The sequence below is a fragment of the Mus caroli genome, chromosome 6 (assembly GCF_900094665.2).
Source record: "Mus caroli chromosome 6, CAROLI_EIJ_v1.1, whole genome shotgun sequence".
NCBI lineage: Eukaryota > Metazoa > Chordata > Mammalia > Rodentia > Muridae > Mus > Mus caroli.
The window spans coordinates 31,570,578-31,586,006 of record NC_034575.1 but is presented as its reverse complement, the minus strand read 5'-3'; the positions used below and the strand labels follow the sequence as shown (position 1 = coordinate 31,586,006).

Sequence of the window (15,429 nt, the reverse complement as noted above, 5' to 3'; positions counted from 1 at the left end):
TTTTCTATGATCTTTACAGTCGTACTTTAAAGTATGCCCATAGTCAGATTTCCCTTTCAATCACTACAGATCTATGCATCCATTTGCAATACCCACCTCATGTTTTCTTGCTAGGATGTGTCGCAGTTCACTTAACAAATCTCACATAAACCATTTACTGATAAATATAACACTCTCGGCAACAGGTAGAGATCAGCTGACCCAGCTAAACCATGTTATGGCTTTGCTATCTTAGAAGAGGACGCTTGGTATTATTTATTTTTAGTCTCAGCATCTCAGAGGAATATTATATAATAGTAAGGTCAGAATGATGAGTGTGGGGCACTACTTCTGCCATATAGTGCCATATGACCTTAAAATCACTTTATATTTTGAAAGCACAGTTTTTATCTGTTGGTGACATGATGCTTGTAGGCGTGTGACACTTAAGGTCTGGTCTATTGATCTGTAGCTATTCCACAAAACTAGATGTCTTCTTATTATGACTAATATACTGGTGTCAGGTTTATTCCCCTGTGCTTCTACCATAACCAGCTCAATGTCAGCAGATTAGCCACCCAGTGGTCCATACTTTGAGTGATGGGTCATCCAGCCATCACATCGGTCTCCAGGGCTGGCTCAGGATTAACCTCTGTGTGTGGTTTTGTATTGGCATCTTTTTTAATACAGTGACCCTCATATATGTCAACCAGCTAGCCTCCTTAGAATCTGTATACTTATATACCTACTTTGAAATACTTCAAATTTCTCTCTCCCTTTCTCTTATTGGCAATGTTTATTACCATTTACTATTAAAAAAAATAAACATAAGCAGATGTCTTGTGTTTGAGAAAGTTCTTTCAACCAATGAAACTAAAGTATTCTCATGAACCAAAAGGAATACATTGATCCACGGAGGAAATGATAACAATTAAGTTTGTTTTCATTCAGCTCAGGCCAAGGATTAAACCACTTGAAGATGTGACTTAAGACAAATGCACAGAATCTAGGCAGGTGGACGAGAGGCCTCCAGGAACTTGGTGCTTCCTGATTAACTAATGAAAACCTGTCCTGGGTTGGCCTGAACGAGTTCTTTCAGCACAACTTACCTGCTTCTTTCCAAGGCAGCTCACAGGCAGCTTAAGTTATAACATCCCTTAACTGAGTGGTGTTTTCCAACGGGATGAGAAGGCTCAACTTGGTCCTGTGTACTGTAGATGCCTCGTTTGTACTTTGAAATACATTTTCCAGCTTTGACTGCTACAGACATATTTACCACTATTTTATTTTGTAGCATTAACATGTTCTCATTATTTTTAATTACTTGTGTGTCTAATTTATTACACAAAAAAACACAGCATCTTATTTGAACTTTTGGCAAACTAATAGCAAATATTACTAGGGATATTTCCCAGAGCCTTTTATCCCCCTAGTCCATTGTTCTTACCTACATTGCAGTTACATTAGGTTTCTAGAAAAGGACTCTTCAGATACTTTTTGTGTATTTCTGGATTATAAACAAACCTTTTCTTTTAACCCACAGGAGATTCGATCACCCCTAGTCTCTCCAGGACCCTTTCTCATTTTCCAGTTCTGCTCCATCACTATATCTGACCACTTGGTTTTTGTCTTGCAGTCCCCAGTCTGTCCCAGATCGCCTGAGGATCCGTGTGAACAAAATCAGTTTACAAGACTATGAAGGACTCCACTATGACAAAGACAAACTCCGGGAAGCTTGTAAGTTACCAGTGCCTGAGGGGCACTTGCTGAGTCTCTTTGGTGTTGGCTCCTCCATGTTTTGATGGGTAGAGTCATTGGTCCTCTGCATTGGAACAATGCAGCTGGAGGAGGGAAGAGGGAAGTGCACGTGACAGGGGAGCTCCTGGTGATGCTCAGTATGAGCCAAAGGAAATGGGAACAGTGAAGGGAAAAGGCCGAGCTGGGTGTTCTGATGTGAGTGCTCTTGGATTCCATACCTCTGTGGTCTTAGCTTTATCTAAAACGAGATCTGCAGAAGGTTGACACAGAAACATCTAGAAACTTAGGAACCTCCACAGGTTTCTTTGTGGAGCTTGCTTTGTGCTCTGGATCATCAATGGAGTTATCTGGACAAGCCCACCAGTCCCTTCAGCTCCTATACTGTTGTAGGATGTCACACCAAAGACCATGATCCTGGAATGTTGAGACAATAGGGTGATTGATTATATTATAATGGAACACTGTTTCTGAAGTTGTAGTTTGAGTCAACCTATGAATTACGTCAGTGCTTAACTTCCTTGCATATCCTTGAATGCACAGCTAATTGTTAATGTATGTCACCAAACAGTACTTACTGGGTATGGTTTATATTCTGACCGCTACTTTAGATCAGTTTCTACACCATGATCGATGTTTAGACATCATTGGGCAGAATATATAATACATTGTTATCGTAGGTACAACATGTATTAAGGTTCTGGGTTAAGGTACCTCTTACTTGTGGGAACCAGTAGTTAGATGCAATAAAATGGGATAAGGAAAGACCAGTGCTCAAGAAAACAGACATGAGTGTCGCTAGAAAGAAGGGACTTAATGAAACCAAAGCTTCGTCAAGCCCACTGTCAATTGGCGCACTGTAGACCTGAGTTGTAAGAGGCCAGTAGTTAAAATTAGGGAAAATGATGCTGAAGAGGGAGAGCAGCAAGGCTTCCTGGGAGAATCGCTTCCAGACTCTGCTGACTTACAACTGAACTGGCACAAGCTTTATCAGATGGAAGACCTTTAAGTTGAGAGTTGGTTTTTCTGGTATCTGCGGATGGCAGTGAGCCAGGGGCCTTTCCGGGTAGGTTGTTCACTGAGGCTCTGGGAAGTTCTGTGAGGAGACTCCTATTTTGACTCTCTCACCTGCTTCAGTGAGCATCCTCTTCCACAGACATCAGTACCTTACAGTTCCCACAAGTTCTGTCCCTCCCTCTCCTCTTCTTTGGCAGGAAAGTGTGAACTGAAGGACAGAAGCCATTCTCTGAGTCTCTGCATCTCTTCCTTTTGTTAAGAATCCATTATGAACTATGTTTTCTAATATAAATGAGGGTATAAATGACAGATTAGTACAAAGTCCAATTTAACCCACTGACAGAGGAATAAGCACACGTACTGAGGAGGTATAGCTACAGCTGGACTAAATTGACTTTCTGAAACTACTCACAAAGAGCAGCCTTCCGTGCCTCCTCTTTTCAGGATTCTGCACTAATAGCTTCTGATTATTAAAAACACTAATAGCTTCCAATTATTAAAAACCAATAAAAGATAGTGCATCTCAAGGTTGGTTTTACAGCTTATCATCCACTCTGGAGAACTCGGCTGGGGGGTAGGGTACATCTGAAGATTTTGGCTGACAGGCATTTGGAGGCTTATCTGTAACGTTCGATTATCTGTGTTATCTCCTCTGGGCCTGTATCTCTCCATTGTTGCTGGAGGTAATTGTGATTCCAGGAAGATGACATTTCCTGGCAAGGGCTTTCTTGACTCATCCTATCTTAAATAATAAAACTTCCGTCCAAGCGTACTTCTTAAATTGGGAACAGTGATTTGGCATGAGCACAGGACAGATAAATTCAGCAGTATCTCTGGAAGCCAAGAGAACGAGGGAACTCTTAGAGGGGAACAGAAAGGAATTATATTAAAGATCTGAGTTTGAAAGGAAAATCAATTGGGAGGAAAAGCTGCTAAGTCAGCCGTTCTGCTTTTTAACAAATGGCGGTGATGCTTGGAACCTGCGGGCGCGCAGGGAAGCTTAGCTCTCGAGGCTAAGGATTTACTGACCCCTGCTCCTTTTGCCTTGCACAGAGTCTACCATGCAACTGAGTACAGATCCACAGAATGGCTGTCAGAGCTCAAGCTGAATATGAGTGAAGGCCAGTTCAAGTTCATATGTGACGTGCACACCAAAACACACATTATTTCAGAAGCACTAATTAAATGAACTTCCTGAAACACATCTAGATAGAAAGGGCCCCAGAAAATTGTACTCTGATCTGCGTTCTGGAAAAACAAACAGAGTCCAGCCAGAAGCATCCCTTTATTGGTAACAAAGTTTCAGCTGAGCAGTGGTAATGCTATTTAAAATAATAGTTCCTGATGACATAGCTGAGTGATCTATCCAGGCTCCGTGGGCTGTTTGCCACCACTACATAATTGTTTCCTACACGTGTGTCTGGATGGTTGTTCATATTAGAGTACAGCCTTGGATGCTTGCTGGCTAGCAAAGTCCTGCTGCCATCTTCAACTCAGGGCTTCTGGTAATCCAGTGTGCCATACTGTTCTGCTTATGTCAACAGATGGAAACACAACTATGCTATTCCAAACATTTTCTGTCTCTCTTCCATGAAGCTCCACCTCTCCCATGGACCTATCCCTAATGTATAAGCATAGGATACTAAAATGCTCCATAGGCTCGCCCTCACACTTGTTGATAAATTTAGTTATTACTTAAAACTGTCTCTTTGTTGCTTATGGTTTATTAGTTCTCAGGGTAAAGGTGATTTTCAAGATAGGAAGAGAGAGCCCAAGGCAAAAGCTAAACCAAGTCTCCTAGAGTGACAACAGAAATTCACTGCCATTAACTAAATGAGATATTCAAATGACACGGTAGTAAAGCACAGATGTAATTACTCAGTCTATGAACCAAGACACGGCTTTTGACACGGTTGTAGTTCTAGCTACTGAAGAGACTTAACTGGACTTACAGTTCGATGTGCATAATAATTTGCACCTGAATGTACCTGAATCCTACCCAGGCTTATTGCACTGCACTTTTGATACCAGCTAACTCTACTCATTTTTTTTTTATTATTCAGTAAACTAACACAACCTTTATTTCGTCTCCAAAAACCCACTGGGGAAAATGAGACAAGCTTTCTGGAGATACAGACCCCTGACTCAGGGCCCTGTGTGCTGTGCGTAGGAGGAGGGTGGGGTGCGGGGAGCTTTTACATATGTGTGGTGACACGCATCTTAAAGGAATTGATGGGAAAGGGAGCAGAAGCCCCCAAGTGGCAAGGGAGCTTTGGACTCAGGGGTCAGCCAGAAGACTGGAGGCAGTTTGGATTGGTAAGATGATTGAAAGAGGATCTCAGAGTTTTGTATTAAAGGGATGTGAAGCAAGGGAGGGGCCCTGTGTGAAAGGGTCTCATTTCAACACCAGTGGAGTTTCTGTGAGAAAGGGTCCAAAGTGGGAAACTATGAGCATGTCCAGGGAGAGGGACAAAGGTCTAGGGAGTCCACGTTTTCAAGAAACTGTGCAAGTGAGAGGGGCGGGTTTGGGGAAAGTGCTGACTGAAGAAAGGAGCTGACTTTAAGAAAGGAGCCTTATACCTGTGTCTCAGAGGGCTGCCTTGTCTGATCTCAGTGGGAGAGGATGCCTAATCCTGTAGAGACTTGATGCCTCAGGGAGGAGGGATGGTAGGGAGCACCCCCTCAGAAGTGAAGGGGAGGGAGGATGGGGTGAAGAACTCTGGGAGGAGGGACTGGGAGGGTCAACATTTGAGATGTAAATAAATAAAATAAATTTTTTAAATGTTAAAAAGGAAGGAAGGGAGGGAGGGAGGGAGGGAGGAAGGAAGGAAGGAAGGAAGGAAGGAAGGAAGGAAGGAAGGAAGGAGCCTTATTGAGAGAACCTTATGATCAAGGCGAGCATGCAAGGGCTTGCACTGGGAGAGCATGAGAATGGAGCATCATGCATGAGGCAGCATGGCTGGACTTGATGTAGGAGAACATTAGATGCGAATACATTAGCAAAAATGACTCCTGTGGAGAGCAAGGCAGAAAGGGGCTGAATTCCAGAGAAATTGTGACTCTTGCAGCTTGCTTTTTCCCCAACTGAGATCTGTATGTTCATATAAGGGCTTATCAGTTCTTTATCCCAAGAAAAAATTGGCAAGGATGTATGGCCTGATTTCTGCAGGCCACAGATGTGATATTTTAGAGGAACCAGTATCTTGAAGTAGCAGGCTCATGTTCTAACATACACACACACACACACACACACACACACACACACACACACACACACATACACTCACACAGAGACTGGGGGGGGCATACAGAGGAATGGGATACAGGCATGGTTTTATAGGGAAGGAAAGAGGAGGAGGGGATGTGGGCAGGGGATGATAGATGTCAAATCTGAATCCCTGGATTTTGAGCTGAGCTGGAACATAGTAGGCAGGGGCTGCTTGTCTGATAGGGTGCTGTAGGCTATAGGTCTCTGAAGCAAAGGCTGGTATGCAGATTCTGTACCAGGAAGACATTGTCCATGTAAGGCAGTGTAGTATGTTAAATAATAGTCTGAGTCAATCTGAGTTATCAGGCAGACTACAGAGGAACTGCAGATTTAAGAATCAAAATTGTTATTTAAAGAATATTTACAGGTATGAGTCAGGAGGCCCAGGAAGAGTTTTAGAACTAATTTTGAATTGAATTTATTAAGAAGAAGGGATGAAGAAATAGAAGAGATAATAACAGGAAAGGGACATGGAAAGGTGTAGTTTTTAATATTTAAGGTAAGTGAGGAGAGGCATTGAAGAGTAAAGGTGGGTTTTAGTGGAGTCGTTATGGGTGTCCCATAGAGCAGTTTAGAGTCCCCTCACCAGGATCTCAAGTCACATGCAAGGGGAGAGTAGAAGATTGTCCACTAGAAAGACTAAGATAACGGGGTAAGTTTAGCTTTGAACCCGTGACATTCTAGCTCTCCATACTCATTGTCGTCCGTTCTAGCAACCCATGTGCAGCTTTGTTTTATAACTTGCCTTATCTATAGTTACAGTTTTCCCACTGGCCAAGCATTGCATGTGGCCATGTGGTAAGTACTGTCTCATGGTCAGCATGTCTGATAGCTTGTCCTAGAATCATATCAGGATGAGTCTGAGATCTCAGATAACCAGATCTTCAGGAGAGGCAGAAGTGATGACCATAGCCCTAGAGGAAGAAACTCAGGGATCCCGAATTGCTGTGATAATTCATAAGAGTCTGAAATACAAACAAGTATTTGTTTGGACCAAATGAAGACAAAGGCACGAGGGGCTACAGTTTGTTGCAGAATCAAGTGCACAATTAAGAAGCTTGTATATGCATCATTTCAGGGTAATGGATGCTGTGTGGATGCCTATAATGTATCATGCAAGCTTCCTCAGTATATTGGTTCAGACTAATGATATCAGGCCCACAGTCTAATTAGAGCATTTAGGCGTCCACACTAATGGAATTTTCTTGGTAAGCGAGTTAGGGGAGACTGCCAGGAATGTTTGTTTGAATCTCAGTTGCAACCTTGGCCAAGTAATTTAATTTTTCTGATGATCAGATCTCTCATCTCTAAAATGAGAATATAATTGAAGCCTTGTACAGTGCGGGGGTTGGGGAGTGGTTTAAATGTAATCTTGTATATAAAGCCCCTGTTGCTGAACCTGACACATTACCGTGCTGTGTCAATCTGCAAATGTGGGCCCCGTGAGGTGAGGCTGTTATTGTTAAGCAGCTTCACTGTCTGTCATCACATCACCCATGAGTCTTCAGGTCTGTGAACCAGGTTCAGGGGATAGTCTGACCTCAGACAGACTGTCCAGCCCACCACCCTCCAATTCACTTTTCCCCCTTGAAGAACAGGCTGGAGGATACTGATGCCTTTGTTCTTAGGACCTCTTGCATTCCTCACTAAAACCCATAGAGCAATATTTTCACTTCTATTTTCATAAGGCCTGGGCATCTCTTTCCCATATGCTTTAGATCATTAGTCAATTTGGGGTCAAATACAGTGCAAACACTATGTAGATAATTAATATAGTGAATTTTAAAAAGTAACTCTAAGAAAAACATCGATACACAGTCACATTTCAGAAGATCACGCTGGGGAGTCAAATGATGTGAGTTCTTTCCTCTGCGGGGAATCAGGTAACTGCTTGGAAAGATTTTAATATTTGAATTCTCAGAACAGGAACCCTCAGATATGGGGCCAGCTGGGTCGTGACAAGATGGTGGGAAGAAAGTAGAACTGTAGTCACTCAAGTTGCTTCTATTACACCTCCTGCACAACGGTGAGCTGGCATGATAAGATGCTTAAGCCCATGAAGCATGCGAGCGCCATGCTCATATGTGATTATCTGACCAGATAATTACGATTTCTCTTCCACCCGAGTTCAGTCTCCTAGTTGCATCTTCTGACATAGCCTCGCTGAAATTTAACATTTTATTTCTTTACTTTTTAATTACCACTTAAGTTAGTAGGATTCCTTATGGGACTTTCATACAACTTTGTGTTGATTGGCTCTCCCTGTCACCCATCTCTGTCCTTCACTCCCCTTCTCCCACTCTATGCCTGTTCCCTTCCATCCCTAGCACTCAGCTTCCCAAGTCCACAGGGTATGTGTTCTGTTGCCATTACCATATCTTATTCTGTGAAATCTCTTACCCCCTTGCATACCTTTATTCTCATTTCCACATAAATATGCATACATAAAAAAGAGAAGGTAGCACCCTTGTATGAGAGGAGGAAGGCAGTGTTTGTTGTCTTGGGCCTGGGTTACTTTATCAATTCGGTACTTCCAGAATGGTTTGAGATTCATAAAGTTTCAAAAACAAGACAGATAATCCCAACTTTACATTAATTGTCACAATATATTTCTCAAAGACCAGTGCTTCTTCGCTATTAACTAAACCCTTAACTTAGACTTTCTATTGCAAGATCCAATCTAGGGTACCACCTTTCCTGTATCTGGCACATCTACCCAGTGTCCTCTGGACTGTTACAGTTTCTTAGACTTGCCCCCAGTGACCTTGATGAGACAGGTCAGAGGTCAGGTAGAATATCCTCTAATCTGGCTGTCTGTGTTGTTTTACTCAGTTTCAGCAGATCTATGAGTGACGGAAAGACAGAAGGGAAGTTGCTTTCCTGACCCATTATCTTTACTTTTTCTTTTTTGGGTAGTGTGTGTGTGTGTGTGTGTGTGTGTGTGTTTGTGGTGGTCAACCTAGACTTCGTTCTGTAAGCATGGTCAGAGGTGGTATGTCTGGGTCACACAGTAATTATACTTCAATTTTCTGAAGAATTTCCATATTTCAATAATTTATGTGCTTACTAACAGTTTTTAAAGGCTGGCCCATTACCTTAGGACTCATCTGATAACTACCTGACTTCCCTGATGATGTCACCTTGGTAGCTTGATTAGCTTTGGTTGCTAAACCTTAAGACAAAATGGCCGAGTGAAAAAAATCTTAGGGTGGGAGGATTTATTTGGCTCCTGGGTTAAGAGTGCTCAGTGTGTAGTTGGCTGAGGCAGAGCACTGTGTCAGAGACAGTGAGCTGGATAAGAGCCACTCATGTTGTGGGAGCCAGAAAGCAGAAAGCCAGAGGGGAGAAGGATCCAGAGACAAAATATTCTTATCAAAGACACGCCAACAAGGACTTCCATTCAACCACATCTATTCAGCTATGAATTCATTGGATGGCTGATCCATACAGACACAGAGCTTCATGATATATCTGCCTCCAGTAGCACAGACAACTCGGGGCCCAAGCCTCAACACAGTAACCTTTTTAGTTAGGGGCTTCATATCCAAATCATAGTATTTAATTTGGTGGTATTTGCCACGGTGACTATTGTTTTTCTTTAATTTTTCCCTTTTATTGAAGGTTTTTTTTTTTTGTCATATGTTTACAGTCTCTCCTCCTTCTACTCCTCCCAGTTCCTCTTCCCTTCCCTTCCCTTTCATCCAGATCTACCCCCTTTCTCTCTCTCATTAGAAAACAGACATGCTACTTAGGAGTAATAGTGGGATAAAGCACGATAAAAGAAAGATTAACGCTTAAGAATTCTACAAGACAAACAAGAAGATGGAAAAGAGCCCAAAAGAAGGCACAAGAAACAGAGACCAACTCATCTGCATACTCAGGAATCCCATAAAAAGCACTAAGCCAGATGCTATAATTTATGTGTACAGAACGTGGTATAGACTTGTGCAGGCCCTGTGCATGCTGCCCCAGTCTCTGTTCTCTTAAGTATTCGTATGAGCTTTTATTGTGTCAGTACAAGTGGCTTTGTTTTCATGTTGTCCTCTATCCACTCTGAGTCCAACATTTTCTGCCTCCTCTGTCATAGGGTTCCTGAGCCCTGAGGGGAGAGTGTTGAGAAGGATATCATATTTAAAGCTGAATGTTCTAAGGTTTCTCATATTCTGAGTAATGTCTGGTTGTGAGTATGCGTATTTGTCCCCATCCGCTGCAGGGAGAAGATACTTTGATGGTGGCTGAGTATCTATGCGTATAGCAGAATGTCATTGGTCTTTTTCTTGACACACTTTAATTTATTTCGATTATTCATTTATTTATTTTTAAATAGTAGTATTTGCTTTTACCCTAGGTGTTTGTGCTGTCTAGTCTCAAGTTCTCGGTTACCCATCTCACGGAGTAGCCAAGGCTCTCTCTAGGTAAAGCTTCTCCTGACTTTAAGTCAGATCAGATGTGGAAGTCACTAAGTCTCAGGCACATGTAAAAGGGCAGAAGATAAATCCCTGAAGTACTCATTGTTCTAACTTGCCATGTTTGACTTTGATTGAACTCAGTATGCACATCTGGCAGAGGAAGTCAGTCATCATATATTTATGCTTTCAACAGCTTACCTACTGTGGCTGGGCATTGACAGATGCTGGGCAGTGACATAGGAGACCAGGGCATCTCACCGTCCAGTATAAGCCACTTGATATGATAGCAGCTTTGTGGGGTCAGAAAGCACATCTGGACAGGCTCTATGTTCTTGTATCCTGGAGAAAGTGATTGATCAGAAGAAACACATCACTGTGGTAGAAGCAGAGTCGGTCTGGGCAGGTGGGACAGTTTCCCTGGAGCAGGGAAGAGTTTAATTCCTCAGTGGTCTCACTATGCCAACAGAACAGTCTTTCTAGCTTAGTTTTGTAGCACTGGGCTTTCATTGTATCCTTAGTCTGAGTATATACATACGACTTCATGTATTTCATATCTCAATAGCATCTTAGGTTCCCACCAAGGGCATACATCTTAACAGTCTAATGAGCATAAGTGACTCTTTGGAGCAGCAGTGGGCACCGGCTGTCTCAATCCCTCAGCTGAGGCATTTCTGCTTTTCCTTTCCCAGCTTTTCTCCCCTATGTTAATTTTATAAGGCCTCTTTCAGGGCTGTGAAGACTTTGCTCTCTGCCCTACCCTCCTATCTCAAAAGTATCTATATTGAGTTCTTACTGTAAGCAAATGTTGTTTGAAAAACGAAACAAAAAAAAAAACAGAGATATTCTGGGAATTGCTTTTTTATTCTGTTTTAAGGACTGGGTAAGCTATGGAAACACTAAGTACCCGTTTTTCTATCAAGCATCAGATAAATAATGATCTTTTTCTAAAAGATATGATTCTTTCTATCAACTGCTTCATCTAGAATTTAATTTCCCCCTCATTTACCAAGTTGACAACAGGGCTGTTCAGTAGAGATTAGCACTCATTTGATGGAGGGAGGCATTTCAATTTGAAACCTGTCAGGGAGTTAAATGACTCCAGCTTGTCTGCTATGAGCCGTGATCCATCCTTTCCCAAGTGTTTATTTCCTGGCCACACATTGACATTTGCCCAGAATTCTGTGCTCAGTTTCTTTTATCTTTGACTGTACATTATATTAATCATTCAAGTTTAAAATGAAATATTAGTATGCGTGCTAGTGGTTTAAGGTATATTGTACTATTGTATTGAGCTAGGAGATATCTGTATTGTTCACACATATCATGGAATTTAACTCTCCCATCTTCCCTGTCTGTCAGGTAGGGTCCTTAACCTCATCTCACATAGAAAGCAGCTGATGAGTAGAAACCATAATGGAATTGCGAAGGAGCCGGCATTCTGCATATTCATCTAGCTACTGTGCTTTCTGTGTCTTCCATCCAGTGGTTTTGATTTTGTCATATAAAATGTATTTTATAGAACAAGATTCCCATGTTAAGTGTTCCTGAAGCATTCCAAAGTCCTTTTCACATCCAACTGATGTTATCTCAATTTACTGTCCTCTGGTTTGTTGAAAACAACCCAACCAAGTTTTATATCTTCAGCTCCGAATAAATCACCCACTCATGCATTCAGCTTACATTTATTGACTGCTTTTCATCCTTTCAGCACGACGTCAGGCAGTGGCGGAGTTACTAAAAGTGCTCACCCTTATTCTCGAGGAATAACTACTATAGCTCAGCAGAATGTACAATAAAGGAAAGGGAAGCAGGGCAGTCCCTGGGAGCTCCTTTCCTCAAGGGAATCAACCACAAGGAGATTTTCTGAAGAGCTGGCAATTCAACAGAGCACCTAAAGGCAAAGAGGAAATATAGATGCCTGAGGGAAGCGTATCCCCAGGTTGAAGAAATGAGAAGCAAAAAGGCCCAGTGGTATAAGTGTTCTTGGTTTGTAATAAACAGTAAAATCTATGTGGCTGTTAGCCAGTCAGGTAGAGAGGGGTAGAACATGATTGTGGACTTGTAGGAAAGGGCCTGTAATAGAATGGGAAGAGAAGCCTTCAGTAGTGTCTGGAACATGGATGATCATCAGGTTTTAAGAATGATGTGAGCCGGGCTGGAGAGATGGCTCAGCCGTTAAAGGCTAGGCTCACAACCAAAAATATAAGAATGATGTCAGCCTTTGAAACCTCAAAGCCCACCTCCAGTGACGCACCTCTTTCAACAGGGTCACACCTCTTAATCCTTCCCAAACAATTCCACCAAATGGGGATGACACATTCCAATACATGATTTAGGGAGTCACTCTCACTCAAACAACCACACCAGATTGACAGCTACTGCATGTTTAAGTGGTAGTTGGTTTCTCTCTGAAAGGTGTCTTCCAGGACCCTGCTGTGACATTATTATGCTTTCATTTACCATGTCACTATACAAGTTATACGATAACCACGACAGCGTTCTTGCCAACATGCTGAATAATAAATAATAGTGCACACAATATTTATTTGTTTTGTTCTTCCTATTTTCCTGGGGACTACATTGACCAAATACACGACTATGGGAACAATAAAGCATTGTCTTGTACAGAGTCACCTGCAGAGAAAGGATTTTCTTTCTCTCTTTTTTTTTTTCTTGCCCCTTTACAGTGAACTTCATAGCACATACTCTGCTTCTTTCTGAACACATGTGTGCACATACAGAAATGTGCTGTTTAAGAGAGATGGGGGTCACCATTCTTGTTTGTAGTTTGGGGCTCCCTGAGATTTACAGCCTGAGACTGAGTTTTACATACAGGAAGTTAACTGGGCTAATGGCATATTCCCAAGAGGAAGCCACACATGCACAGGGCAAGGACCACATACTGGGCAAGGTAAGAAGGTGACATATAATGAAGTAGTGGCAGAGGACTCCCACGGTGACCTTTCAACATGCAACAGGGTGTATGTAGACTTACCTCCTAGGAGGCCAAGGTCACTACATACTGAATGGGCTCCTACAACATGGGGGACAACAAACCTTGAATAAAGCAACTTCCTTCCTGGAGGGAGACTCAGACATGGGTTTTCCCTGGAATTCCAGAGGTCTTGGGACAGATTTGAGCGGGACACTTCATGCCTAGAAACAACATGCTGGCTATCCGACTACGCTTGAAATAATTTATGTAACACATAACAAAATCCTTGAGTCTTTTCATCTCCTTTTATCAACTGGATGAAGTAGATGTATCTAGAACTGTTGTGTACCCTAGTGTTCAACTTGAGAAGAAGCCCCTAAGATTTTCTTTGTGTTTTTAGATTTTCAATTTAGATTTATTTATTTGTGGGTGAGAGGGTAGAGTTGACATGTGTGTTGTGGAGAGCATATGAAGGTCAGAGAACAACTTGCAGGAATCAGATGTCTCCTTTCCTCATGGAGACTCAAGGGATGCAGTTCATGATTGAAGACAGGCATTTTTACCCACTCAGCCATCCCCTTGGCCCACTCTGTGTTTTGATCTGACCTCTTACTACCCCAGAAGATAAGACTTAGATGTTACTTTCTTAAGAATGCAAATTAGTAGAATATAAGTGAGTGCTGAGCTTGGATGCTCCTTTGTCATGAACTGTTGCCTAAATTCCAGCCATGATTTCTATTCTCACACTACAGGCAGTAAATAGAACTTCAGTCAAGAGTTTGCCTCTCAACAATCAAGTTAATTGGTAATGATATTGAGCTGTACAGAGCCAGGGATAGAAATGTGTGAGATCATCTGAAAATAAGCTTTTTGCAGATTGACTCAGAACCACATATTGGTGTGCCCATTTCATGGCTCAAGCCCCAGAGTCACAGTATCCAGTGGAGAGAAGCACACTTTCTTAGCATCTGACAGTTCCAGCCATCCTCCTGAAGTCCCCTAGGAGTAGAATGAGAGGCCTTTGTAGGATGTCACCTGCCCTATCCCACAAATTAACAAGGCTACCTCTCTTTGCTTCCAGAAAGATAATTGAGGCCTTGTTGTTAATTTTCCATATGGGTCCCATCAGCTCAGAAATTCAGAACTACATGAACAAGTTTTTAGTAACTCTATTTGGTGCTGACCTTAGCTATCCCCACACAGGATAATTGATGAGATGATGCTGAAATTGGACCAGTGTGGCTGTGACCCTCATTTTGTCCATTTATGTTTTGGAAAGAGCTATGAATCATTGATTTGGTGTTTTGAGCCCTTCATCTGGAGTTTCTTATTTGTATACCTGACTTTGGGTCTAGGGCTAATTATTTCCATTTCACAGTTAACTATTTGTGTTTCTAAACACAGTGTCAGTGATGGTTATCCCATATATCTAAACATTTTCTGAATATTTTTGATGGAATACTTTGAGAAAAAAACAACTTACATTGCTCACTGCCTAGGCTGTTATAAGACCTCACAACCAAAGGCTTTAAAAAAATTCAGATTTAACACTAGATGTCATACTTTTCTGTGGCTATGATAAAACATCCTAACAGAAACAACTCAGGGAGAAAGGTTTTATCTTAGCTCACGACCCTTCAATGTTGGGATTCTGACAACAGGTATTTGAAGTCACATCCACAGTCAAGAGCAGAGAGAATAAACACATGTATGTTTGTGTTCAGCTTGGTTCCCCCACTTTATATGCTCTGCCTACGGGATGGTGCTACCCACAGTGAACAGATCTTCCCACTTCAGTTAATTGAGACAATATCCCACTGGCACGACCATAGATCCTTCTTCCAGGTGATTTAAACTCTGACATCACCCTTATACTGGGTGTGAACGCCAAGAGATTATTGATCATTTTGTTGAACTATAATTTGATAATGGTGGTAGGAATCCTTACTAAAACAGGATTCAATAAACCATTACATGATGAGGACAGACTTTCATATTCAGTTTGTAGATGATGCTACTTTATAAACATTATACAACCTAGACTTTTAGTCTTTAGTGATTAAGAG

General features: G+C 41.9%; 1 protein-coding gene across 6 annotated transcripts in view; it reads left to right on the top strand.

Moving 5' to 3' along the window:
* Positions 1-15,429, top strand: part of Dgki (diacylglycerol kinase iota) — a 447,586-nt gene that overhangs the window by 317,883 nt on the left and 114,274 nt on the right. For all 6 annotated transcript variants that reach the window (XM_029478768.1, XM_029478767.1, XM_029478769.1 and 3 more), the window contains one exon: positions 1,616-1,716. In XM_029478768.1, coding sequence (XP_029334628.1) covers positions 1,616-1,716 — 101 coding nt within the window. The remainder of the gene's footprint in view (positions 1-1,615; positions 1,717-15,429) is intronic.